At 42.9% G+C, this 27,114-nt stretch overlaps 2 protein-coding genes across 4 annotated transcripts; one reads left to right on the forward strand and one right to left on the reverse strand.

Moving 5' to 3' along the window:
- Positions 1–402: 402 nt before the first annotated feature.
- On the reverse strand, positions 403–15,180 carry LOC137188060 (leucine-rich repeat-containing protein 52-like). Its single transcript, XM_067597436.1, has 2 exons — positions 13,790–15,180; positions 403–1,131 (listed from the first exon to the last, which is right to left on the reverse strand). The coding sequence occupies exons 1-2, from the start codon at positions 14,436–14,438 to the stop codon at positions 794–796; spliced, it is 987 nt and encodes a 328-aa protein (XP_067453537.1). The 5' UTR covers positions 14,439–15,180; the 3' UTR covers positions 403–793.
- A 5,497-nt stretch (positions 15,181–20,677) lies between these two features.
- Positions 20,678–25,902, forward strand: echdc2 (enoyl CoA hydratase domain containing 2). 3 transcript variants are annotated; one of them, XR_010929321.1, is made up of 11 exons: positions 20,678–20,992; positions 21,995–22,062; positions 22,148–22,235; positions 22,338–22,424; positions 22,520–22,612; positions 23,544–23,600; positions 23,717–23,779; positions 23,873–23,997; positions 24,220–24,401; positions 24,604–24,654; positions 24,754–24,801. XR_010929321.1 is itself a non-coding variant. In XM_067597449.1 (11 exons), the coding sequence occupies exons 1-11, from the start codon at positions 20,767–20,769 to the stop codon at positions 25,291–25,293; spliced, it is 984 nt and encodes a 327-aa protein (XP_067453550.1). In that variant the 5' UTR covers positions 20,683–20,766; the 3' UTR covers positions 25,294–25,902. The 3 variants fall into 3 exon arrangements, 2 of the variants coding, with proteins under 2 accessions (XP_067453550.1, XP_067453551.1); XM_067597449.1 differs by lacking the exon at positions 24,220–24,401 and adding an exon at positions 25,216–25,902 and having other exon boundaries at positions 20,683–20,992; XM_067597450.1 differs by lacking the exons at positions 20,678–20,992; positions 24,220–24,401 and adding an exon at positions 25,216–25,902 and having other exon boundaries at positions 22,132–22,235.
- Positions 25,903–27,114: the final 1,212 nt, after the last annotated feature.

The raw sequence follows: 27,114 nt of genomic DNA on the forward strand, positions 1-27,114 counted from the left end.
GTGACTGTTCACTAGTTCAAGTGAGTTGCCTTAAGGCGTTCAGGAAAATCACATTTTAATACTGAAATTTACTAGTTTTCCCTTTTTACTGTAGCAGAGATAAGGCATCACTCTCTTTGTGACCCCCAGTTCTCTTTTGTGTGTGTGTGTGTGTGTGTGTGTGTGTGTGTGTGTGTGTGTGTGTGTGTGTGTGTGCGCGCGCGCATATGTGTGTTCATATGTGTGTGTGCATATGTGTGTGCGCGTGTGTGTCACTTACATAACATGTCTTGTTATCATCATACAGCATGTTACTCAAGAGCACTTCACATAGTACGCAGGTACATCTGCCCACTCAGAGAAACCAGCTCCGTTGAGTATCTGTGCTGAGACGGACAGTGAGTGTGTGTGTGTGTGTGTGTGTGCGTGCGTGTGTGTTTGTGTGTGGGGGGGCTGGGGGGGGTTATTGCTCTCAATAATCTCAGAGGTCATTCTGTACTCCTGAAGTGAAGGCATAGTCATCCTTATTGCTGTCTCTGTCTGTCTGTCTCTCTGTCTCTGTTACAGACACACACACACTCTCACACACACACACACACACACACACACACACACACACACACACACACACACTTTCTGTCCAGTATGTCTAGGAGCATATTGCAATATCTAAACCTGTAACAAAGAGAAACAGTCAGATCTTGGTTCGTTGCAGAGCCTTTGGTCTCAGAGTCCACTTATCACATCTTCCTCCCTCTCCATGTCGTGTCATTTCATCAATCTCATCCGCTCTTTCTGTTGTTTCATGTCAGTCTCACACCTGCATGCCAGGCTTGCTCAGATCCCCGTTCCCCTGGTTCCCTCCTCCACCTCCTCCTCCTCCTCCGCCCATCCCTCCCCTATCGTCCTCGTCATCGCTGTCCAGCTCCTCGCTCTTCCGTTTGCTGTAGCGCTCGTACAGCACCATGAGTACGCCCATCACCCAGGCCGACACCGTGCCGGCTGAGAAGATGACAAACCCGATGGCGATGAAGAAGAGGTAGTCCCAGTAGCCCAAGCCTTGGTGGCACTCTGCCCGCAGCTGCATGCCGACCTCCGCCAACCGCTGGCCTGCCAGCTCTGGGGGACTGTGGCAAACTGTCTGGCCCTCATCTGGAGGTGAAGGAGAGAAGGAGGAAGGAAGGAAAAGAGAAGTAAATAGAGAGGAGACATGGATTAATGAGAGAAGATATGGTATAAAAGGGAGCAGTGTCTATATGGCTGAAGATGAAGGGCAGAGAAAAAAAAAAACATAATTACTCCAGAAAAAAAGGTGTACAGTGAACTAAAGCCAGGACTCACATACACACACACACACGCACACACACACACACACACACAAACAGCTGTTAACAATGCAGAGATAACCTCTCTGATAAATGATCCCAAGAGACATAGATTTCCTCTGAGTAATGTAGGTCTTTGGTGTCTAGGACATGGCAACATTATTATGCTGCACACACACACACCAGCGCACACATGCACAGAAAGTTGACTAGACTTGACTGCAAGCCTCTGACACGTAAACCCCTTCCACCCCCTCATGCACATCATTATACACTAACAAATCATTCTGCAGCAGCAGAGAGATAAGAAGATGAGTGTGTTTTCCTGAAAAAAACATCTGCTGCTCATAATGAGGAATATGATATCAGCCATGAGGACGACAGTCGACCACATGGAGAGACAGTTTAGTGTTTATCTGTGTTTTTAATTGAGAAATTCACAGGGAGGTCAGAGGTCGGGGTCGGCTGCGGCGCCTTCAGCAGTGCTTTACATGCCCTTTTCTTTCTGCTACAGTGCCTTTGCAGTATTAGCATAAACAGTACCCTCACATACATTAATTAGTATGACTGCAGAGTATTAAAAAGAGAAGGAGGGAGACGCTTGCTCTGTATTTATCTAATGGTGTGATCAGAGACAAGAGGAGAGCAGAAAATGCGCAGCTTCCTATCAATTCATCTGACTCTTGTTACCAGCACCGCTAATTCCCATGCTCCTTCGCTCCCACCCTCCCTGCATGCTTAATTGTGGCTTGCGCTCTCCAAAAACAAAAGAAAAGGTTTTTTTTTCCCCTAGCTGTGAACAATGATAGATATGCAAGAGCCGAAAAAGAGATTGACAGGAGGACTGAGGCGGCACTTTTTAAGACAGGAGAGAGACGACAACACAGAAAAGAGACAGAGAGAACAGACAGGAGGAGGAATTGGCAAACATTTGCATCCACACACACAGGCGAAGACGCAGTGAGTCTGACCACAGAGGGGAGACAGAAGATGAGAGAGGAGGGAAGGGAGAGAGCTGTATCTGGCCGCTGTCCTGTCCGCTGATGGATTATTGCTGTTAACAATGTTAATTAAACTGCACTCATCTACCAATAAAGCCAAAGGTCTGAACATGGAAATGAGCGATGGGGGAAGGATGGCGAGGATAGTCAGATATGATCTATACTTCTCAGACTTCTTGCCAGGGCTTCACAGGAGCAGCAGCATCAGTTTAAAGGAAAGAACCAGAGGAGGTCTGTTGTGAAACGAAGGCTTATGAAACAAAAGAGCCCAGTTTGGTATCTGTACACAAATGAGCCTAAATCCTTCTTCACAAACCCTTAAGTGCCTATTGTGTCTTATATCGGATTTAACCTCATATTAACCCTCAGACAGATTAACCTACTGAGCAGATTATGTATGCTGTATGTCAGTTAGGGTTAAAAAATACTCATTGGTGTTAAATGGTTTTTACAAAACCTTTTGTTGTAGACATTTTCTGTTGTAGAGGAAAATGTCTACAACATATCTGCTGGGGTTTGATTTGGTACCTGATCAATACCAATGTAACGATCACTTCACCAGGAGGCTTTGTCTCAGACTTGAGGAGACAAGTTGTGCTGATGCTGTTGTCATGTCTACTGGGTCTGTCGAAGCGATGGATCGAGACTGCTGTGATCTGACAGTGTGTGTGTGTGTGTGTGTTTGTTAGTAAGGAGGTCTTGAGAAGTTATAACAGGTCAGGATTATGTCCAAAGTCTAGAGAACAATTAGATCAGAGGTTGTTTTAGTTTATTTATGGGTGTATTTGTCTGTGTTTATTTGTGTACATGTCTGTGTGTGTAACTTCAGATTTCCCTTGGGCAGAAATAGCAAGTATAAGGCCAGGGGGCATTAGGCTAATGAGTTAGCAGGCAACATTATGCAAGTCATTATGGTGATTAGTGATTAGTGATGTGCTGAGATTACTGTACAGTTATTCAGTAGCAACAGATGAACTGAGGATGAACCAACAGATGCATGTAACACACTCAGACAACCAGTGGTATTCTTTACTCAAGTAAAAATATGAATATGACAATGTAAAAATACTCCATTGGAAGTAAAAGTCCTGCATTCAATCTCCTAAAGTAGAGGTTAAAAGTATTAAAGTCTGAAAAGTGATATCATAATGTATAAAATGTACTTAAAGTATCAAAAGTAGAAATATTCCTGTAGACAAACAGCCCTGTTGACTGATATTAAAGGATATTATTGCATTAGATTGTGTGAGTAGCTCTTTACTGGTGTAGCTGGTTGAGGTGAAACCTAGAGGTCCAGCCGCCTCTTAAGGTCACAAGATAGATCTGAGGGGTCGTGAGATGACTAACGGGGGTGGGAAGAAGTAAAAAAAATCAATTCTGCTACACAATTGTAATCATTTTTTGGACTTGGTCTCTAACCTTGCTTGACATATTGGATCATTTCTTCTCTTTGGGCCTCAAACTGTTATTTCTATGAAATGTGGAAACTGCTGGAACTGCTAACAACTCAGAGACATCCAAACATGACATTGGGCCTGAAGAAGAAACTGCTTTTTTGTGAGGGGTCAGAAGACAAAGAAGTTGGAAACCACTGGCTTAATCTTTAAAGCTCCCCTCCAGACATGTTTTAAGCTATATAAAAATACTTTGATAATAATTTTTGACTTATATGGTTTTCTTTCCCACAAAAAAAGTTCAGTGACCTTGTTAAAATTCTTAAAATGGCATCTTCTCCTTCCCACTCATTGAAAAACCCAGAATATATGAATATGTGAATATTTTTCATTTCAAAAGTGTAAATAGTAGACAGAAGATGTCTCCTCCTTCACTGCAAAGTCCGTTCTCAGTGTCTGTGCACTGGAAGCTTCAAGTTTCCACATCACACTTGTGTAATTTACATACTGGACTACGATTGGATCAAAACTCATTGTGATGTCACAAATCATGCTTAAAGATACACGTCTAACTCAGATTTTCAATGAGCACAGAGAAACTTTCCCCCTTCAGCACTTTAACAATGTGTTGCATTTTATAAGGTTATAATATGTTTATTATGTCAAATCCTGACCTGAAACCTAACTAGTAACAACAGCTGTGGTATAGTAAGAAAAAGCCTCTGAAATGTAGTGGACTGGAAGTATAAAGTAGCATAAATTAGATTGTGTATCTCAAGTACAGTACTTGAGTAAATGTACTTACTTTCCACCACTGCAGACAACACATCATCTTACCCCAGTTTTAACTCACCCTCAGTAGAAGGACACGCAGAGGCAAAGCTGTCATTTTTTATTTTCCATCTCCTCGTGCCTGTTCTTCCTCTCTCTCTACACACTTCCTCAACAATCTATTTCCCTACATCTCTCTCTCTCTCTCTCTCTCTCTGTGAAGCCCATCAGTACACATGGCCGTCGCTCCGTCACTCTCTTTCACCATCTGTGACAGTCTGGGCTGGATAACTGATCTGCTCAGACTCCTTACCCTGCCAAAGCTTGCCTCAAGCCAGGTGTGTGGATTTTTTTTTTTTTTTTTTTTTTTGCTTGTGTATGTATGTGTGTGTGCAATGAGGTCGCTGTGAGGTCACCTTGCACGATCTAACATTCATGGCAGCATGCTGGAACAGTGAGGTACAATCAGTGACTGTACAAACAGGTCCCTCAGGGTGTTTGGATCTCATTTGTCCTCCATCACTGTGTCATGCACCTTGCAACAATCCCTCAATGCAGCTGTAGCTGGAGGTATAAAAATATTTCAAACCCAGGGAAAAATTAAAAAAAAAACTTCTCTCTCTCTCTCCCTGGTCCAAAAGTTATTAATGTTCATGTAATTTTTGTCCTGTGTCTTCAGGGATGTCCCAAGCTGATCTCCTGATTAGTAATGAGGCTGATGAAACCATATTTTTATTGATTATATCTGTTACTATAAGCCTGATCCTTTTCTCATCCTTCACCTTCCTTCCATCTCAGTGACATTTTGTAGGTATCCCACAAGCATAAAGTGCTATTCTTGGTTAAAAATCTGTTTAAAAATTGCATTCGCGCTTCGACTGTACCAAGTTTAGGTTAAAGTGTAAGCTGTGAAGAGGTATTATGTGGGCAAACATAAAATGTAGAATCAGAACTCAGTATTGGCAGATAATAAACAACAACTCAAGTCAGAATTGAGGTTGAAAAAGGCCCTGAATTTCAAATTGCAAATAGATTTTTCCTTTTTAGAGAGAATTCATGATTGCCTCCTACAATCAGAAAATAATTTGAGCATTACTTGAGAACACAGGAAAAAGGTGGCAGCCAGGATGATTCACTCGCCGTTCAGTCTCCCTTCACCGTCTGTTTCTTTGTCATTCCCGTGTTTTCTCACTCATCCCATTGCTTAGGCTGGGGAAACACTCAGACATCACTCTGGTAGAATGCCCTTGACATTTCCAGTGTTTGTCCCCGTTTTCCACCGCCCGTATATCTTTCACTCAATCTTCAATAATATATGTCTCTGTGAGTTAGATGATAATGTTCCTGTTTTAAGGTCCAATATTAAAATTTCCTCCAGTTAATAACTTGTCTAAATAAAAGGTGCTGGAGTCCAGTTTTATGTCTCTGAGTTAACAGGGAAGGAGAAACATCCTCAGTAAAATGGGTTTTTGTGTTTTTAAGAGTCCAAACTTTTTAATTGAGAGGTTTTGCTACTGTCTCTGCCAGGACTTTCCAACCTGAGCTAAAATTAACCTTAATATTCACTTGCCTTGGCTTATGTCCTGGTCATTAAATGAAAATCCTCATAAACTTCCTTTAAGTCTCTTCATGAGCAGCACTCAATATTGTAATTCTGTAGATACCAACGTACAATGAGACAAGTACACCAGGAACTAAACCGCAGCACATTTTCAGGTTAGAGAGAGTATGTGTGTGTGTGTGTGAGAGAGGGAGAGAGAGACGGAGAAAAACTGAAAGAGTGGGAGAGAGTGAGAGACAGAGATAGAGAAAGATGTGTGTGTCCTCTTTGTTCTCACATATCTCAAATGTGCAGTCTAATCCCAGCAGTTTCGGAACAGTGGTTGCAGCCTTGAAAATACTTTTTTCCATGCTTGCTGCACTACAGTTTCCCTAAATCCTGCAGTACAGGATGGATACAGGATGACAACCACTCTGCCCTCTCTACCACTCTCCCTCTTTGGAGACAAATTTCCCTTCTTGCCCTGCACTATGATACTGTGATCCTGTAGTTGGTCAAGATGTCACTGTTGTCTGCATCTTGCTGGAAGCAGAGCATGGCGGTCACCTATCTGTCCTAACCGCCCGTCTTATTTCTGCTGTGTATGGCATGATGTCACTGTGTTATGGTAATATTACCAGGCTTGTGGTCAGTGGTGTCAGTGTGACACTATGCAGGCTGTGTTATGAAGTATGCCACTGACCAAGACAAAGCCCTGGGGCCCACTGACACACTGCAGGCCAAGGGCTATAAGGTCAAAAATACTACTGGAGGAAATAAACATCAGCAATCAGAGGAATAAACACACATGTAACATTTAACTTACTTACAGATACTGAAAATAGGAGCACACACTGCACTTGACAAACACCTTACACACACAAGCAGAGTTTTCGAGGAGTTGTGGATGGGAATCTTGATGTTTTCCTATTTTATATAAAAGAGAACCAAAGGGAGCACAAATGGTTGTGTTTATTGTGTGCACCTACATCTGTAACATTTGTCTCTGTGCATGAGTGCGTGTGAGCGGCTCTGTGTGTTGCCGCCACCAGAGCGCTGCAGTCTCCGTGTCAAATCATCAGCTGAATGGTCGGGAAGCTCAACGCTGACACACTGACAGAAAGCAGGGCTCATCCCCTCCCCGGAGGAGGGGCTAGTTTGGGGCGAGAAGCTGCTGAAAAACATCGCTGACTCTTTCATGAACTTCACTCCGTTTTTCCTCCAACTCCTCTCTGTCTCTCACACACATAAAAGAGCAATGAGCAGTGGAATAGCAATCACTTTTTTCAGGCTATTTGGACTACACTGTGAATGCAAACACATGCGTCGTTGCCCTGCAGTCTACAGACTTGTAAAAAGCAGGTTTGATTCATGTATACAGTATGTTCACATTACACTCATACAGATGAACAGAGCTGTGAGGTTTTAACCTGCGGGGCAGAGAGCCCGTTCTGTGAACTGGGAACAGAGCTATTTATAAGCCGATTAATTATGCCAATGCATATGGTGATCAGTGCGGTTGTGGTCTCATTTAGAGGGGGAGGTGGAAGCTATAGACACAAGCTTATCCTCAAACCCCCCCGATCACAAAGAGTTATCCAAAGCCCACTGTTCATTTTTGTGTACACACAAGCAGGCTGTGCGCAGAGTGATGCAGTGAAGGAGAACGTCCTTCAACCAAACAATCTTTGATGAATCCTCCTCAACCATCCACCCTGCTGAGGTTTCCCTGCACAAATTCATCAGTTCCGACCAGCTTGTGCCGCTGGTCTGTAGCTGAACTTGACCTCTGACCTCCCCATGGAAGCTGGATACTGGATAGAGAGTCTGAGTAGAGCTGAAATGATTAGTAAACAATTAATTGTTTAAATATTTTTCAAGCAAAAATGCCAGATTTTTACTAGTTTCATATTTTCAATTCTGAGGATTTGCTGCATTCTTTGTCTTATATGATAATAAACTGAACATCTTGGTGTTTTGGACTGATGGACGGTCAAAATAAGCAACTTGATAATATCGCCTTGAGCTTCAGGAAATTGTGGTCGGCATTTTTCACTGTTTTCTGATATTTCTGACATTTTGTAATTTGTTATAGACCAAACGATTAATTGATTAATGGTGTAAATAATCGTCAGATTAATCGATAATGAAAATAATCATCAGTTGCAGCTCTAAATCTGAGTGATTATTTATGAATACTAAATAAATAAGGCACTGATTTGGTGATCTGCATGTCAAAAGATGTCTGGAGGTTATAACACTTAAAAATTATGTTGAAAAGTTACTTTTTTAAAGCGCCTATAGGACACTTGCGTTGCACATGTATTCAACATATATTGTTTGTCTCTTTTTGAGGATATGCTCGTATAATTGATGTGATAATTGTCTCAAGTGTTTTGGAAGTGGCTACCCAATGGCTTTAACGTAAAGATGTGAATTTGATATCTGATGAACATGGTAACTCTAATAAACACAATGCTGACGCTAATTCAGCCTTTTCTTTCACATGATCTATCCTAAACATCTGCCACCCAGGTGTGCATTACACAACACTTAGTTTGAAATACAGACACTGAAATTAAACATTGAAACAATGGTTATAGAGAATATAAAGAACTTTCACTTTTCAACCACATTTTTCAGAGGTTCAACTGAGAGCCTTGACATTTTTTCACCTGCAAATTGCCAAAACTGTGCATACTAGAAGCGTATAATGTGTGACTTTTGGACCCCTCCTCTTATAGTGGCGCTCAAGTAGCTCGCTGTTTAACCAGCTAAACGCATCATACTGGGGTTAGCTAAGACTAAGAATAGCTGACCTTTTTTCCATCACATCCACTAGGGCTGAATAATACACGCCTTCACACTCCTCTCCTCTCAAATACGGCATTAGTCAGATTAACACCATCCTCCTTTCCATCATTTCTCCATATGATCCCGTCTTCCTTTGGCTGAGGATGAGTGGAGAGAGAGTGAAGGTCAGATAGCAACAGCTCTCCCTCCTCTTCCCTCTATCGCTCGGTCTTATCAGTCTTGCTCTCTTTATCGCCTCCCACTTTTTCATTCCCACTCTGGAGTGTTAACATTTATTCTCCCTTTGTGTCTTCCCTTCAGCCTTTATCACTCCATTTCCTTCTAACTCGATGTCCTTCCATTTCTCTCAGTTTTGCTCTGTCATCTTCACACTCTCCCCTCTCTCGTTTCCAATTTTATTCTCTTGGCTCGAATATCAGTTGGCCCCAAAAGACACACACACACACACACAAAAACACACACACTCAGAGTCATGCACACAACTTGAAATACCTCCCCTCCGTGCCTCAGGTGATCACATCACAAACACACCCACACAAGCATCACATCAATCTCGGTTTCAAGCTCACACCGCAAAATGCACAGAGACATAAAAATATATGGTGGCTATGCTACACAAGTAGGCCGGTTGAATTCGATATGCTTCTCTGCACCAGATGGGACTGAGAAATCGTTCCAGCTGATAAATAATGTATCGTCTACCTGTATTAAACTGAGCCGATGCCTCCTTGTCATAATGAATGTTTTAATGAATTTGAGTGACAGATCTGGGGCACCGGCCATTGATAACACCTCTATAGTCTGCCTGTTTTTCTTTTCCCTATCTGGTATCTCTCTGTTGCAAAGTCCATCTTAATCTGTTTGGCCAATTTCTCAGTTTCTGTCTTATCAAATTTTTTCATCTTCTGTTCTTTTGTCACATTATTTCAGCCTGTCTCTCTTCTCATCCCATCTCAAATAATCTATAATTCACTTTCATTAAAGACATATCAGATTCACTTGGTGTGAAAACCTGACTTGTTTCTTCCATTCTTCCTTTCTGTGAACCCGCAGACCCCTGTTTCTGTTTCTGTTTTTATGAATATTTAACTCTTGCCCTGTGTGTGGCCCTGTGCCTTGGCTGTTTGCCTTGGGTCTGTGAGCCATCCAGGGTACCAACAAGCAGCCAGAAATACTTTTCTCCAACACTGGAGCCACAACAGCACCAGCACTGGCAGCCGGGGGGACGAGCCACTTAACATTCAGTGGATTTAGTTCGAGCACTTGTCAAAATCGACCTACAGTGAGTACAGCAGGTCGTTCGACATGCTGAAATTCCATTATGACAAGAGAGGAAATGTATGTATACTGTGTGTGGAGAGTTGATGATGGAGAACATTTAGGTGCTCAGGACTGGAAAGTTTTGGAACACACTAAGAGACGATAAATATGTTGGTAGACAAAATAACATAGATCCCTCATGGAAAAGAACATTTAAAAAAAAATGTCATTGCAATTAGAAATAAACAAGCCCCATTCATATAAGGCTCATTGCCAACCAGCAGTATTTATCTGCACATGAACTACAAAGAAGCCAAATCACTTGTACCTAAACAAACTGAAAAGTGCAATACTTAAAGGGAATTACACAGAAAATGTGCCAACACAGAGTCAAAAAGTACTGACAAACAACGCCTGTGGTGCAGGCGAAACTAATCTCAGTATAGATGTCAATTAAAACTGTTAATTGACATGCAAACTAGGCTAATATGAGTATTTTTTTCAGCAGTAATTTAATCCCATGAAACTCAAAGTCCTTTTTCACAAAGTGTTTACATGATGTGATTTGTTATTAGCTTAATAATAGCAAATAATATAAATATTTTCTATTTTCTCTTTAAATGTTCAGTCTTTGTTTTTTTTACTCAAAGCTGCATTTATCATGTGTTTTTGCTACTTGGGTGCAGAACTCCACAACAAGCTAAAAATCATACGTGTTAGCAAACTGTTGCCTGTTTACACATCTAGTTTAGTTTCTGTGCACCTGGTGAATATAAGTCCAATATTTACTCACTTTTCCACCGTGCTCACCGGCTGGTCACTAATGTTGCCTGCTTCATGCTGAGCAAATGGCATATGGTGGTTTTATAGAGCTTTTTATGGCTGAAAACAGCTGGCTGCTGCTGGAAACAACACTGATGAGATCAGTGACACTGAACCAGAAGAGTAAAGGTTGTGGGCAGTTGCCTAAACACCCCCCCCCCCCCCCCCCCCCCCCCCAAAAAAAAAGAAAAAAGAGCTGAAAGATGAGAACAATATTTGTTACTGACATTTTAAACATTTTTCGAGATTCCCTTTCTTGTAATAAACAAGTGTTAACATAATTTTGTTTGTCCTCTATAAGGGGGGATTTCTTTTACATAGCAGGAAGAAACATACAACCGGCACACCAAGAGGCACCTGACACACCAGCTCAGACAGAACCTAATGAACGTCTTCAGGATGTTTAATCTTAGGCTTTCCTGTGATCTTCTCTTTCCTGACTTGCATTGGCAAAAAACACACCCACTCTGTCTTTATATCACATTCTTCTATCACTCTCCCTCTTGTTTCTCTTCTCTCTTTCCTATGGACAGACAGCTCAAATGCATCTGTCAATCTTTCTGCTTTCCTGAAGTCACACTCTGACTTTGGTGGCTGCCAGAGTCAAGTCATGTCAACCTTTCTCAGTGACACATGTCTAAAACAAACACAAACACAAACTGAGTGACTTCTTAAACACAGGAAAACACAAGCAAGCATTAAAAAACTATATAAAAAAATGGAACTGAAAAAGAAATTGAGTAACAAAAAATCATACAAACACAAGACTTTTCTGCCAATAATCTTCCCCATTAGCAGTAGTATGTAGTAGTATGTGAAGACACTGCACACTTACACACACACACTTGCATGCACCTGATTCATACTCACACTGAGAGGTAACGACAGCTGGAATCTCTGCACATTAGACTCACAGCCCTGCAGTCACATCGGAGGGCATTCATGACCACAGAAACACACTGCATGCTCTAACACACACACACACACACACACACACATGCTCCCTTGACCCCATTCCCTCTGTTAAACAGGTTACTGTAGTTGTATATAAGTGCCATATCAATACACGGTTTGTCAGTCTGAGAGACAGAGTGCGTGTTTTTGTGTGTTTCTGAGGGAGCACAGTGGTTTTGTCACGTTTATATAAAAGTGTTATGTGATGTGGGATATAGCTGTGATTTCATATTACTGCAGCTGTGATTTAGTAGAGCCAGTACAGCTGTGTGCATGTTGAAAGCACAAAAACTCTGCCGTGTGTTGTGTTGTGTTGTGTCGTGTCACTTACGATTCGAAAGCCCTTCTGTCAATATTTTTTTTTTCTGTTTTACCGCAGAAATGTGAGGATTTGGTGTTTGGTGGGATAAGGAGCAGAGCAGTAAGTATGTGTGAGTGTGTGTATGTGCTGGCGTGTTCATGTTTGTGCCATTTGTTGAGTGTACTTCAGTGAAAGTGAAGGTGGATAACAACTTTGGGGACCTGCTGTCTTCGAGTGGCCTTCCTCACAAGCTCCTTGTCCCTTAATCTCATTCCTGTCTCCCACAGGCCCTGGCTTTGGGGTCTCCTCTAACCTATAGATGCCAGTTTGACTCACACACACTTAAGTGGAGTGAGTCACACACACATCACACACTCTGTCCTTAATGGGAGCATAGGAGTCCAGCTTTTTTGAGCACCATCATTAACCATCTGGACTGAAAGGCCAAAGCATACGGCAGTGGGAGCGCCAGCACACCCAGGTGCACACAGCTTTTGTGTGTTCATACAGGTGTTTGTGTGTGTGTGTGTGTGTGTGTGTGAGGGGCTAGCCAGAAAAAAAACAAAAAGGGCACAAGCATTATCTCTGCCCTCAGGACCCAGACAGACAATGCAGAAAGATCAATGGGATGCACACTGACTGTTAAGATGGCTATTATAAGCAGGACCAATGTTGTTACAACACTTCACCCAGTTCACCTTCTTAGAACTAAGCTCCATTAACATTTACAAGCAAAGATCACCTATGCTTGCCTTCGCTGAGAAGGTCACGAGGCCCTCTCTTACTGATTTTTAATTCAATCCCTGACGCTTTAAAGAATGGATGGCGGAGGTGGCTTTTGTTTTCCAAGTAAATGTAACACAAGTCTGCTGATTTGTTGGATTAAACTTGACACATTATTGAGACGTGAAGGGCAGTCTGAGGAGATCTTATTGCAGAGAGAAGCAGGGGAATGAAATCTTCAGATTGCTCTGACTCTAAGGTCAAACCATTAGCTCTGGACTCTGAGTGTGTGTGTGTGTGTGTGTGTGTGTGTGTGTGTGTGTGTGTGTGTGTGTGCCTAGGAAAGAGAGAGCCTCTGTGCATCTGTGGGAGAGCACATGGCACTGTGTGTATGTGTGTGTGTGTATGTGTGTGTGTGTGTGTGTGTGTGTGTGTGTGTGTGTGTAAGATAAGTATGTGCATACAAAATAAAGGGAGAGCAACAGTGTAGTAAGTGGCCCACCATCAGGGACTAAATGGCCCAAGCGCCCACAATCAAATTATCTAAATGAGCTGATGTGACAATAACAAATGATAAGACCTTGGAGCGTCTTTGGCGAATAGTCTCAGCAGAGCAACATTTTATTTATTTGTCAGGAAACTGGCCATCAACAGGATCCTGCTTCCAGAACCAAACAAACAAACAGGAGACCACCTGCAAGAGGTGTGACTGTTGCTATCTGAACAGGCCAGATTTTGGCAAAGAAAGCAGGCGGCATGTGTTTTTGTTTTTCAGAAATATGCTTCTTTTAAGATCAAGTCCTTAATGATCATCTAAAAGAAAAATCATCCCATATTTGACCGTTTAGATTACCCCAAATGGTTCTGTGTGTTTTGAACATCTATCAAACTCCACCCATCCTCACCTTGGAACTTGAAGCCCTCTATCTGCACCCAGAGGCAGAGGTCCTCCGTGTCACAGTCGCACCTCCAGGGGTTTCCGCTGAGCCCCAGAGACCGGAGAGCAGGCAGGGCGATGAGGCTGCTGATGTTGAGGACCGTCAGGTTGTTCCGGCTCACATCCAGCACCTGCAGAGCAATGTTCTCCGAGAAGGCATCCGGGTGGATCTCCCCCAGACTCGGGTTATCCGTCAGCCGCAGCATCACCAGTGACGCCAGGGGCCCGAAAGTCCGGTCCTCGATCTGCAGCAGGGTGTTGAACGACAAGTCCAGATAGGCGAGTTTCCGCAAGTTCCCGAAGGTGGACTCGGAGATCTCGGTGAGAGAGTTGTTGCTGCAGTCCAGATACACCAGATCAGACAGGTAGTTGAGCTGCAGCGCCGGAAGGTCCCCGATGCGGTTGTTGGAGATGATGAGCTGCCGGGTGGCCAGGGGCAGGTCATTAGGGAACAGGGTGAGCTCCTGCCCGGCGCACTGGACCACCAGCTGGTCGTCGCACACGCATCTGTCGGGGCAGCCGGCTGTGAGAGCCGGTGAAGGGGCCACCCCCATCACGAAGATAAAGAGGAAGAGGAGCCGGAGGGACTGGGCGCTGGGCTCGGGCAAGAGACGCATGACGAGGCCGCCCAGAGCGTCATGAACTCGGGCTGAGCTGGACCAGGACTCCCCGGCGCTCTCCGGGCATCCTGCATGGGTCTGAGGAGCTGTGAGAGGGGCGAGATGGCTGCCCTGGGTGTCTGGCTGTCGCTGCCTGAAAGCCTGGCTGCTGTTTATATCCAGCCTCTCTTTCTCTCTCAGAAAGACTATCGGTCAGTCACTCACACGCACTCTGGCGCGCCACGCACGTCGCCACAAGACATCATTTCAGAAGGTGACCGAGAGACGCTTATCGCTCTGCGGGCGTGAATCGAGCAGCTTACCGGAGTTTGTCCCTCCTGAAGAAACCACAGCGGACCATTGAGTGTTGGCGACCACCCGCTTGGTGACTCATCTTTGTGAATTAGTTGTCGCCAGCAGAGTGCATTCTTCATTTAGTTACCAAACAAATGCCATGACCTGCGCAAAAATTCCTGAATCCTGGATGTAGACTCAGCAGAGACGCACACCGCTCACATATGTCCTTGACTGTGTTTGTCTGAGTGTGTGTGGGTCTGATATGTACCTCTGTCCAGCAGACAAGTCGGGGTTCTCTCAAGAGCGCGATGGAAAGTGCGTCCTTCCACTCCGCTCAGACGGCTCTGTGTGATCGTCGCTCTCTGCTGCGCGGTACTGATGCGCTCTCGCTCTGCGCTCCCTCCCTCTCCGTCTCTCCGTCCGCGCTCACACTGCAGGTCTGCACACACAGATGTAGTGTGTGTGTTGTGTGTCAGTTGGCAATGGTGTAATTTGCGATGGTGACGTCACCAGGTGTTGCCCTCTCGAGATAACCAGCCAGACATCCAGAGTGCAGACCGTCTGTCCGGCCAAAGGAACTCAAAGAAATGAAGGATGATAGTTTCTCTCTCTCTCTCTCTCTCTCTCTCTCTCTCTCTCTTTCTCTCTCTCTCTCTCTCTCTCTCTCTGTGTGTGTGTGTGTGTGTGTGTGTGTGTGTGCGCGCGTGTGCGTAAAATACAAGTCAATCATAATCTTGCCTGAAAGCAGCACAGATTTAACAGGCCTTATCTCATGTGGTCCAGTGGCTAATTTCTCCTCATTCTGTCCCCCAGCGGTTTGTTGATAACATAATGCATTCAAATTGGATTGTGCGTGCTCAGTTATTAATTTTTTGGCATACGCACATTTTAATTTGGGAAGGCGGTGAAGTCGGCTGTCCACATCTATGTGCGTCACTTTTTTTGTCTGAATAGTGGACGTGGAAGGAGACTGCAAGGATGCTGATTGCCACCTCTTGTTGCCAGTGTCTCATTACTGTCTCATTCAATGAAACAAAAACAGCTGACATTTGGTTTATGGTGAAAAATGAAATTAAGAAATATTATATGTAATGCCAAGTGGTAAATTAGTTGCCATTCCAACTCTGTTTTAATGCCAACATATACCAAATGATTGTAAAAAAATATGAAGAAATGAGTAGAAAGGAATATATACAATGACCCTGCTTCTAATAGGAGGGTTAAGAGGTTAAATATTCACAAGAGCATAATTATTGATCATTTAGCTACACTTTTGTGCACAGTATAGATGCTTTAAAGCCAGTTTTCTTCAAGGGTCACACAGAGGTCATTTGGCTTTCAGTGAGACTATCATTATACCTAATGAACCACCTTAATGCTGTTCTCTCAGATGTTATGAGATTGAGCTTTAAAGCAGTGGTTTTAAACCTGTGGGTCGCAAGGTGAATCTGTGGGGTTGTTAGATGATTACCAGGGTATAAGAAATAATATTATGGGGTTTTTTAAAATTCTATCATAGAAAATTTAGTTTACTTACACTAAAGACTGTATAGTTTTACCTCTTTAGGCCTCTGAGGAGTTTTCAAATGAAACAACCTAAGAAGTGAAAATCAGTCTTCGATTCTCACCATTCATAGACAAGCAACCTGTGGCGAGGGGACACAAGTTGACATGACATGACTTTGTGTTAAGGTTGGGAAAGAACAGTGTTATGACCAACTTGATTCCTGCCTGTTTTTCATTAGACAAGAGTGAACATTAACATTATACAATGCAAAGTACAGCCAAGACTGATGAGAATGTCAATTTTGCAGTTTTTGGCCATAAACCAAAATACTGGACAAATTAAAATTTTGACCCAATGACAGCGCTATATGGAAAGTAAAGGGCTACGTGAATGTGTTTCAAATGTTCATGGACATTCATCTAATAGTTATCGACATATTTCACTCAAAACCACAAATGTCAACCTGCAGGTGGCCTTAGATGAAACGCCATTGGATCACCAAAATCAAAAGGGTTCATCCTCTGGCGACCACTGATGTCTGTACAAAATCTCATGGTAATCCACACACACACACATACACACACATACACACACACACACACACACATACACACACACACACACACACACACACACACAAATACACACACACACACACACACAGACCAAGACTGCCATCCCTGAAGATAATCAAGGCAACTGAGAAGTCAAGGCAGCTATATCATCTGACTGTGATTGGATAACAAGTTGACAGTGAAAAATGACAGCACTGACATCCTCCCGCTCAGTTGTTAATTTCAGAGCTGTTGTGGTCAGACATGGTTATCTATCTTCAGTTTGATGTATGATTATTGAAGGTACAGTACAGAGCAGCCTGGAGGAGCCTGTTTGATCAGTTTGTGTCGGTCTGTCTGCTACCTCTGTCATGGGTTTGCTGTCTTAATGGCCTTGGTGGATCGTGTTCGCAGATAACTGCCTCGGTAAAGCCTGGCGATCAGAATCATTCATGTAACTTTCCTCCCTCTACGCTGCAAACAGTGTCAGCTTCCAGAGGCAAGTGTGTATATCCCTGTGCATGTGTGTGTGTGTGTGCGCAAGAGTTTACATGGCAATGTGTATCATGGATATTTGATATTTGGAGTTTTTGTGTTGTACGGTCTTGTGAGTGCAGCACGTGGGTAAGTGCTGCATGGATGTTCGCTGCCTTTGTGACAATGTGCTTGTGAGTGTGTGCACGTACAGAGTGTGTGTGCTCCAGGTTGAGCAGTGAAACATCTTTATTTTTTAATAGGAGGGGTGCAGTGTCTGCTGTCAAGAGCCAGACAGCCGGTCTGATCCCAAGCCGAGGGGAGGCCATCACTGCTATACATCTTTACAGCTCTCTATTTTTCTTTGGAGGATCCCTGGACTAAATAATGACAAGTGAAAGGGTTTTTTTTTTTTTATAAGAGCAGAATATATTAAATGTTGGCTGAGCTCTGGCCCTACTCCTCCTCTATGTGAGGCAGTAATTCTTCCTTCCCTTTTTCTCTCTGTGACTCAGTCTGGTTGTAACTCTTCTCCCATCTTGCTCCACTATCTTTCAGGCTGTAAGTCTCAGGCTCTTTATAGTGTCATACTGGGTGTGTATTTGTATGTGTGCTCTGGGGTTGCATGCTTTTTTTTTACACATTACACACACATTTTATTCATCACAGGATACAGTTTCTTAATGGAGTGCTGTGCATGGCACTCAAGCTAAATCTTACTACCTACTGAAGATATAAATCTTTTAAAATGGGTGACAAAAATGGAACTTTCATATTTAAAGACAGCTAAATAATTTCATGGCAACGATGGAACATATCAGCGAGTGCAACGGTTCTGGTCGGTGATGTGTTTTAAATAGTTTTTGGACAACCATGGAGCTCAATGACACAGAGGAATAAGCTACAGTATTTAATTTGTAGACAATATCTGTTAGTAGAATCATTGAAAAAAAAGTCAAACATAACCAGACTTATCCTTTAATATGTTTACAACCTTTTACACATCGATTATTCATAGATGAAGATCAGCGAGTATCATGTCTTCATTCTGACAGTATCATGTTCTGCTGGGCCGTTGCTTCTGTGGTATCAGCAGAGCGTGTTAATCCACTCCACCCTGTTTCTGTGTACCTTAGCGGAGTTAATGTACTCACATAATGGCAGCCCCCCTTAGTCCTGCCCCTTGACATTCACTCACACACACACACAAACCTACATGTTATCTAATATACACACACATACCGACACACCTACAAGAGAACAAACATGGCAGTGATGCACAACTGTTGTGTCTTCCATGGTTTCATAAATAAAGTAGCTCCTTACATGAGCCTGACTGACTTTGTTCTATTGTGATTGTGATCCAAAGCGAAGGCTGAAAAGTGTGTCATGTATGTTTCTATCTTAAAGTATATCTGTGTGATAAAACATCAGACACAAAGGTCAAACACACTGTACATGCCCAGAGCAGATCAGTGTGTCGTCTCACTCTTGACAGACAGATGCAGTAACAGGACGCCACTCACTCCCTCTGACTCATGACCGGCCTCGTGCCCTGTCACCAGGCTTCCCCGCCCAAAGTCAACCCCGGCCTTTGATGAGGCTGATGCTGGAGGACTGTCTAGACACGACTCTGCGCCCTGCTCACGTCACCTGCCTCCTCTGATGGGAGGAAAGGGAGACAGAGGAGAGAAGGTGGAGCAGGAAGACTAAAAAGAACCATGTTTTAAAGAGGGATGGTGGGAACAGGGGGGCGTGCATTTACTTGGACAGCAAGCCTAACAGAAGTAATGACTGCACTGGAGAGTAAAGGGAGCAGAGGAGCAACAGGACAGAGCATAGTGCTCCTTCAATCATCCTGCTGATACAAGACTGACCCCTGCAGGATGGGAGGGGAAATGCTGTGTGGCTGACATCATGTACAGTGTGGAAAATGAGGACTTTGTGCCATGTCCAGGATGTTTGTCGACAGAAGGGGCGGCGTATCTACCCAGCTAAAGCCAGGAAATGATGCTACCAACAGGGCTCGGAGGGAGGAGATGTGCATGAAAATCGCTGAAGCATGCTGGAAAAAAAAACAACTTTCTCCTTTGTCCTCTTATGTAATGCCTGCAGGTTGCTCTTAAAAGGCATCAGTGTTCCCTGTGGGTGGACTGTGCTCCTGCTTGGATGTGTGTCCAACCTGTGTGTCTTGTCCAGAGACATATACTGGCAGTGTCAGTTACAGTCCATCAGGCTCAGGTTCTGTCACACACCGTCACATTCAAACAGTGAGCGTCATCTACCATCAGTTTTCCATCTCAAGGCACGTACACATGAGAAAACCAATGCACACCTGCCAGACAGCAAATCTAAACCACCTGTTCTCTTCCAGACCAGAACCTTAGAAATCAATCAGGTGACATTTCACTTCACTGCAACAGAACCTATAGACAAATGCAAATCTAAGTAACGTATGTCTCCTTTCTCCTTTTCTTTTCTTCTTTCTCTCTATTTTTATCTAATCTGTCTATGTTACATACAGTTATACTGTAGGTATAAGCTATAGTTTCAGCTTCACTTAACCCACCTGATCCTGCCAACCCTCCTGACCCAACACCCTCCAGCACAAACATCCATCTACACTCTACCCTTATAATACATTTACATCTCAGTTACAAATTAACATGATTGACTGCCCAGAGTCACTGACATCCATGTTAATTACCAAGAGTAAACAAAGCCAGACACCAATAAAATGGACAATAAAATGTGCTGCCGTTGGCAGAAGGGAAGTAATCAGATCAATATAAATGCAATCTGATGTACCTGAATGGTAAAAGGTTGAACTGTAATGTGTCATTTATGGTCAATATCTGACTCTCCCGTCTGTATCACATGCATGTGGATACACACACACACACACACTGCTCAGACTGTTGCACCATCAGACCCAATGCCTGACTGTGTAATTGCATAACCTGTAAAGACCTGCTCAATAATGCATGGTCAGACTAGACATGAGCAGCCTGACGGAAAACCTTATCTCAACACCCTGCTTTGTCTGGCCAACGACTGGACACTCCAGAGACAGGACACCAGGCTGGAGGACAGTGTGTTTGTGTATGTGTACGTGTGTGTGTGAGAGAGAGAGAGAGAGAGAAAGAGAGAGAGAGAGAGAGAGAGAGAGAGAGAGAGAGAGAGACAGAGAGAGAGAGAGAGAGCAGACGACAGGATGAGTGGACAGAGGAAGTAAAATAAACTTTCACAATTACAGCTTTGTCTTGCTGAGTGAAATAGTGAGTGGTATCAGGTAGTATAAAAATCCCCCCCTATTTACCAAAATAGAAGTTACTTTCAATGCATCATAAGGTTTTATCTCTGGGGTCCACTACCTTGCATGAACCTGTCTGATGCTGATTTGACAGTCAGGGGCGGTCAAGTCCCTCCTTCTCAGACAGGAAGAAACCTGCACTAAACTTCCTGCAACTTTCCGGACAAGCTTCCTGTCTGTAACGGCGAATGATAAATAAACATGACAACTCTCCTTTGCAGACTGGTGGGGCCGAGGTGGTTGGGTGTAATTCTGCCGGATACACACGCACGAACACCGTATCTGACCCCCCGGGACAGAACGCGACAGCTGGCCGGTGGAGGTCGTTCTCTGACGGGTTACAGCCGCGCACTCAGCCGTAAGCAGCATACAGAGGCGGAAGCTGCTGTAGAGGTGGATCTGAAGCGGTTGGATGGGGAAGACAATGGTAGGGATTCACTTTCATGCGATCAGCATTGTCCACATTCACTGACACCGTCTCAGTATTTCCGGATTAAAATGGGTTTAGTATTGAGGAAACTAATAATATACTACAAACTAGACTCTGTACCAGAATCTATTTTACAAAACTCGATTGTGATTTTAAACAAATTTTCCATGAATGTGTACGTCTGAAAAGTTTTTCTGAGCTGAAAAGCATTATCAGGCAGGAGCATGTCTCAGAAATTCATGTTTTGACTTTATGGAAGCCCATTCCTGCCGAGGAAATAAATGAATAAATATATGAAAAAACAGAAGATAAAAATACATGACTACCTCATAATTATGACTTATCAAGTGAGTTTTTGTAAATTATTTTCATTAGGGCTGCAACGAATGATTATTTTTTAAGTATTGATTATTTTTTTGGGTTAAACACTTTGTCTGTAAAACATTATACAATTGTGAATAAATGACCATCGCTATTTCCTAGAAACCAAGGCAATGTCACCAAATTACCTGTTTTGTCTGACCAACAGTCCAAAAACCAAATATATTTAATCAATTACAATATAAGACAGGGAAAATCAGCCAGTTCTCACATTTGAAAAGCTGGAACATCCCATTTTTTGGCCATTTTTTTATTTATCAATTATCAAAATTGTTTTCTATTAATTTTAGTTGATTGACTAATCGATTAATCGATTAATGCTGTAATTATTACATCACTATGAAGTTATAAATACAGTTGGAATTATGAAATATGCTATTTGTTTATCTATCTATCTATTTATTTATTTCCCCAACAGGAACCAACTTCCATACTGATTTGACTGTAGAGAGTCATGATATAGCACATCAAGATCACAGCCTAAAGTGCTGAAATCAATAGCTGATCAGCAGTTTTGACAATTGAACAGTACAATGAAACAGTAGGTTGATAAAAACTATGAGAGTTAATAGTTAGTTGCTGCCTTCTCTTTCTCTGTTTGCTGTGTCTCTTCCTCAGGTATAGCAGAGGTGCTGATGTGCCGACATGTGGCAAGAAACTCTCTGGGCCATGTGTTTGTGTCACAGGTGAGCAGACCTCTACATCGCCATGTTCACACACACACTCACACCACACACACACTAACTGAGACACAGTGTCCTGTGTGTGCAGATGAGGGAGCTGGTGTCCACTCTGTCCAATGACTCAGCAGTGCGTGTGGTTGTCTTCAGGAGTTTGGTGCCGGGGGTTTTCTGTGCAGGTGAGTGTTCTCTGGAACATCTGAAACCTGCCCGCCGTCTACATCTGTGATCAAAAACTGTCTAAATGATGGGTGACAGTGCGTGTTTTGATGTATGTACAGGTGCCGACCTGAAAGAGAGAGCTCTGATGAACAACTCTGAGTCCGATCTGTTTGTTCACAACCTGCGATCCCTCATGACTCAGATAGGTGAGATAGATAGATACAAAGATGGAAGGATAGATAGATGGATGAATAAACTCACCTTTTTTACCCTGAGTAAGTTTATTCTATTGTCCCATCAGCGTTGTTGCCCATGCCGACCATCGCTGCGGTGGACGGCGCAGCTCTGGGAGGTGGCCTTGAGCTGGCCTTGGCCTGTGACCTTCGCTCTGCTGGTGAGTGAACACTGAACCTTCACCTGTCAACTCTTAAACTGCGCGAGTCTGCGTCAAGCTTGAATACATTTAACATTCTTCTTTCATTTTCCTTCAGGTGATGTTAATAAGGTTAGAAAGGGGATGTCATGCTCTCTTCACAGCTGTCACTAATCCAGTCATATTAGATCAGTGGTTGACTCCAAACAGGAGAGAGGAGGATAGTTAAATCCACTTGGGGCCATTTCTTGAGACTGACAACTCCCCTGTCCCATCAGTGTAGATTAGAGGATAATGGATATGTGTAAACAGGAGATGAGCCCATTTGTAATGTTGTAGAAGTTTTAAAGATGTAGAAGTCATTTGTTTATTCCTTTAGATTTTTACAGTTTATTTTCTGTATCTAATGCCTTTATCTGATGGACATTTTTTATGTTGCAAATCATTTTTTTCACTGTAATCACTGTAATGTTTCAAGTGTCATCAACTGGGAATTTTTTGAATTGCTACACCCTCCTTTTTTGTAATATGTCCTTCCTTTTTTTTTTTTTGAGTTAATGTGGACTTACTGTATGAAACTGTTTAAAAACCACAGAAATACAAACAGGGCCAAGCTAAAATTGAGGCTGCTCTTTTTAGCTGCTAAGAAGCTTGGAGATATGGGCTTTTCACCCCGCAATAACGATCAGTTGATGAGCTCAGGGACTGATGATAGCTGCTGAGGCCAGACACATCTGCCCAACTGCTCGTGTAGCTGAATCTACATGCGATTGGTTAAATCAGTCCCGGCAGCTCAGTGATTGGTTGAGCGCTGAGGAGCTAGGTGAGCAGGTGTTTGCGTCTGCTCCTCTGACAGAGGCATCAGTCAGACTTTATGCCCTCCCTGGCTTAATGGCACCCAGCAGTACAGACCTTCAACTGTCCTTTATATGTGTGTGTATGTGTGTTTCAGCGTATTCTGCACAGATGGGTCTGATTGAGACAACACGGGGGCTGCTCCCAGGGGCGGGTAAGACGACAAGAGGTCACACTTGCACTCACAAATGACCTTTCACAGTACTGAGTGTCTAAGTAAAGAGACAAAGCAGCTGCAAGAGCTTGACCTTGAAGTGCTTTGTCCTGCAGGGGGCAGTCAGCGTCTACCACGGATGGTCGGCATGACTCTGGCCAAAGAGCTCATCTTCACAGGTGGTTTGACAGAAACACTGACACATAGGATGCTTGTCGTTCAGCGAGGGCTTTGTGTGTCACTCTCTCTCTCTCTCTTTGTTGGTTTATCAGGTCGGCGTGTGGGAGGGCAGACAGCTCTGGAGATGGGGCTCGTAAACAGAGCTGTGGAACAGAACCAGACAGGAGACGCTGCCTACAGAGAGGCACTCAGCCTGGCCAGAGAGATACTGCCTCAGGTTAGAATACACTCACTTTTTCACTCTGCTACAGCTCAGATAGTGATGCATCCCTCCTCCTCCAGGCAAGGGACCTGCTCTCTTACCTCCTGCTCCCTGCCCCCCCCCCCCCCCCCCCCCCCTTTCTCAACAACTCGTCTCTTCTCTTTTTCGTCCTCCTCTTTTTTCCCATCCTGCTGCTTCCTTCACCACCTTCCCCTCTCTATCTCTCCCTCTCTGCAGGCCTCTGTCGTTCCATATTTCTTTCACTCCAGTTCAGATGCCCACAGTCGGCAGCAGGGCCCAAGTGGCAGTCAAGTGGAGAAACAGACCACAAATAGCACGACACACACACACTCACAAACATGTGCGGGTGTCGGTGTGGATTGAATAATTGACAGGAGTTTGCATTGAATGAAAAGGAGGTAGGATGGAGCAGATAATAAGCTGTGTAAGCCTTTAGATGTTTGTTGTAGTATTTAAGTGACTCCTTGGAAAAACTGCTAGGATTATAAGAGAAGGACCAGACGTTCTCTTTATGTTTCAGTGATTTTTCTATTTTTTTTCAATGTTTTTTTTTTTTTTTTTACATGTTTTTACAAATTGTGTCTCATTTCTGTTGCCCAGGCTCCTATCGCTGTGCGTATGGCAAAAGAAGCAATGAACAGAGGCTTTGAGGTACATTGTGATTCATAGATTACATTTCTTTATACATATATATATATAATTCTTTTTTTTACATCAGTGATTGTTGTGACTGAGATCTGTCTCTTCTAGGTCGACATCAGTTCAGCAATGGCAATAGAGAGGATGTGTTATGCTCGGGTAAGAGTTCCAGTACATATATATATTAATACTTGAAAGACCCTGAAAATGTATTTTCTCAGTCACCTTTTTACTATGAGCAATCAGGTCCTACACGAACACAATTTTCTGCTTAGTTAGAAGTTTTTGTTTGAGTGTTAAACTCTCAGTAAATAACTAAATGTGTGCTTTTTACTTTGATAGTTTCCTATTAAGTCATGAATATTTAAAGTTATAGAAAAATACTTTGATTTGATTTGAAGCCATGTTTTCGGGAACTTTAATACATGCTTTATTATCCTTAAAAATGACAATATAAGCAGCGCACATAATTTAAGTTACATTCAGCTCTAATCTGACATTTGTGAAACTCTCGGAGGTCATCTGTGGTCAGATTACTGTTGTCCTGCTGTAACATTTGCCCTCTCTTCTCAGGTCATTCCCACGCGTGACAGAAAAGAGGGTATGGCTGCCTTTATAGAGAAGAGACCTCCGCGGTACACTGGAGAATAAACACTTCTGAGTCACTGAGTTTCAGTGACTCATAAGTGAGAGACACAGAGGCAAAGCACTCTCTCTAACCCCATGTCTGATTGTCTGACAATTAACTCCCATTGATTGTCTGTGTGCATCCCAGCCAGTGTCAATACATTAGTTTAGGGCAGCGTGACCATCCAGTGGTGACTGTTTGCATTCGTGACACTCAGGATGAGACAGATTTGATTTCATTTGATCCAAAACACAACAACATAATATGACAATAAAAATAATATGAATAAAAAAAAAGCTTTTCCTAATGGCAGTTTCTTACTTTTACTCACACGTTCTATACTTCATGGTTGATATGAAGCTCATCTTTGTGAGGTGACTGAATAAAAAAAGACGACACAGTTGTCATCTCCAGTTTATGGGAATGTACATTCTTTATTTCCAAACTTGAAAACATGACTCTCAGCAGCAACATGGCACAGTCATAGCAGACATACAGTATCCACACTTTTGCATCTTCCATCTTAATTACATTTTTGCCAAAAACTGGCCTTCATCCCGGGCGATGTTCAGCGGCTCAACTAAACAATCCAAGGTAAACAGGAGCAACAGGAAAGAACAAAAAAAACAAAACAGGTTCTTCTATCTGCTCAGGACCTATGCATAAGAAGCAAGCTTATAAAACGACACCTGGTTTAAAGAACACAGTAAGGCCATAACTCACTGAGCAGATGAGGTGATGTGTGTGGCTGTTTTAGTGTACCATTGCCCTTTGTAGCCCAATATTTTATTTTTATTTCCATTCATATAAGTTTTACCACTGGTATACCTGCTGAAGCAAAGACCCACTTTTCCTCAAAATTTGTCATCACTATATCAGGGCTTTGACAGCAACACCTACTTGGATTGCATAGAGAACGATGACGGGAGCCTTTACGAGAATCAAGACATCAGATGAAAAAGGAGAATATGGGCATCAAGGTCAGCTGGCTTCTCTGGACAGCAGACGTATATCTGGTAAATTACATCCTGGTGGATACTAAAGTCACACTGCCATTTCAGAACACAGAGAAATAACCTTGAATACTTCTGATAACACCACCTACGCTCTCTCCTGGGTAAATAACATTCCTCCTTTGTTTACCCCGCTTTAAAAAAAAAAAAAATCTAATTAACGGGAAGTCAGACAAACAATGGAACATACAATATAATAATTTCCATGCAACCAGTTCAACCGGTCCTAAACAAACCATTACTATTTCTTTGCCATCTTCTATTATGTACAAATTACATACACTCTTTAAGATGCAGCTACTTGTACAGACGTACATACACACATGCTCAACAGAAGTGCTGCCTCTGTCTTTAAGACACTCTGACACATTAGGAAGCACAGTGAACATACCAATAATATATAAACAGTTTCCTCAAAGAGAAAAACAGCTGTGACTTAATACACATGTACATCCATCATAACTATACTGACCACATCATTATTGCCATTTGTGTCCAGAAAGGACTTTTGTACTCACCAGACATTATCGAATGGCCGCAGCATTAATTCGGTGTAATTTCGCAACTGATACGGTTTATTTAGAAAAGAAAAAGCACTGAATCTTCTCAAAGATATATTATTTCTCTATAAGTTAGGTTTTCCTCTGTAATGTTTGAACATTTGAACCCACTGAACACACCCTAGGCAAGTGTCCCGTCACATCAAATCAAAGGCATTAGCTGATAAAAGACTAAATGAAGAGGAGAGCAACAGTACTATTGCAGACCCAGAGGCATGGGTTTCAGTGAATAGAACACTGCTATAAACAAAAGAAAAGGCAGGCATTCCTA

This window comes from Thunnus thynnus, chromosome 8 (assembly GCF_963924715.1).
Source record: "Thunnus thynnus chromosome 8, fThuThy2.1, whole genome shotgun sequence".
Lineage (NCBI taxonomy): Eukaryota > Metazoa > Chordata > Actinopteri > Scombriformes > Scombridae > Thunnus > Thunnus thynnus.

Excerpts from the sequence above, each read along its gene's own strand:
- echdc2 (XM_067597449.1), top strand. The coding sequence starts at position 20,767 with ATGACAACTCTCCTTTGCAGACTGGTGGGGCCGAGGTGGTTGGGTGTA. Across the intron at positions 22,613-23,543 it reads CTGTGACCTTCGCTCTGCTG|CGTATTCTGCACAGATGGGT; the intron begins GTGAGTGAACAC and ends TGTGTGTTTCAG. Across the intron at positions 23,998-24,603 it reads CCAGAGAGATACTGCCTCAG|GCTCCTATCGCTGTGCGTAT; the intron begins GTTAGAATACAC and ends TCTGTTGCCCAG.
- LOC137188060 (XM_067597436.1), bottom strand. The coding sequence starts at position 14,438 with ATGCGTCTCTTGCCCGAGCCCAGCGCCCAGTCCCTCCGGCTCCTCTTC. Across the intron at positions 1,132-13,789 it reads AGAGGGCTTCAAGTTCCAAG|ATGAGGGCCAGACAGTTTGC; the intron begins GTGAGGATGGGT and ends CTTCACCTCCAG.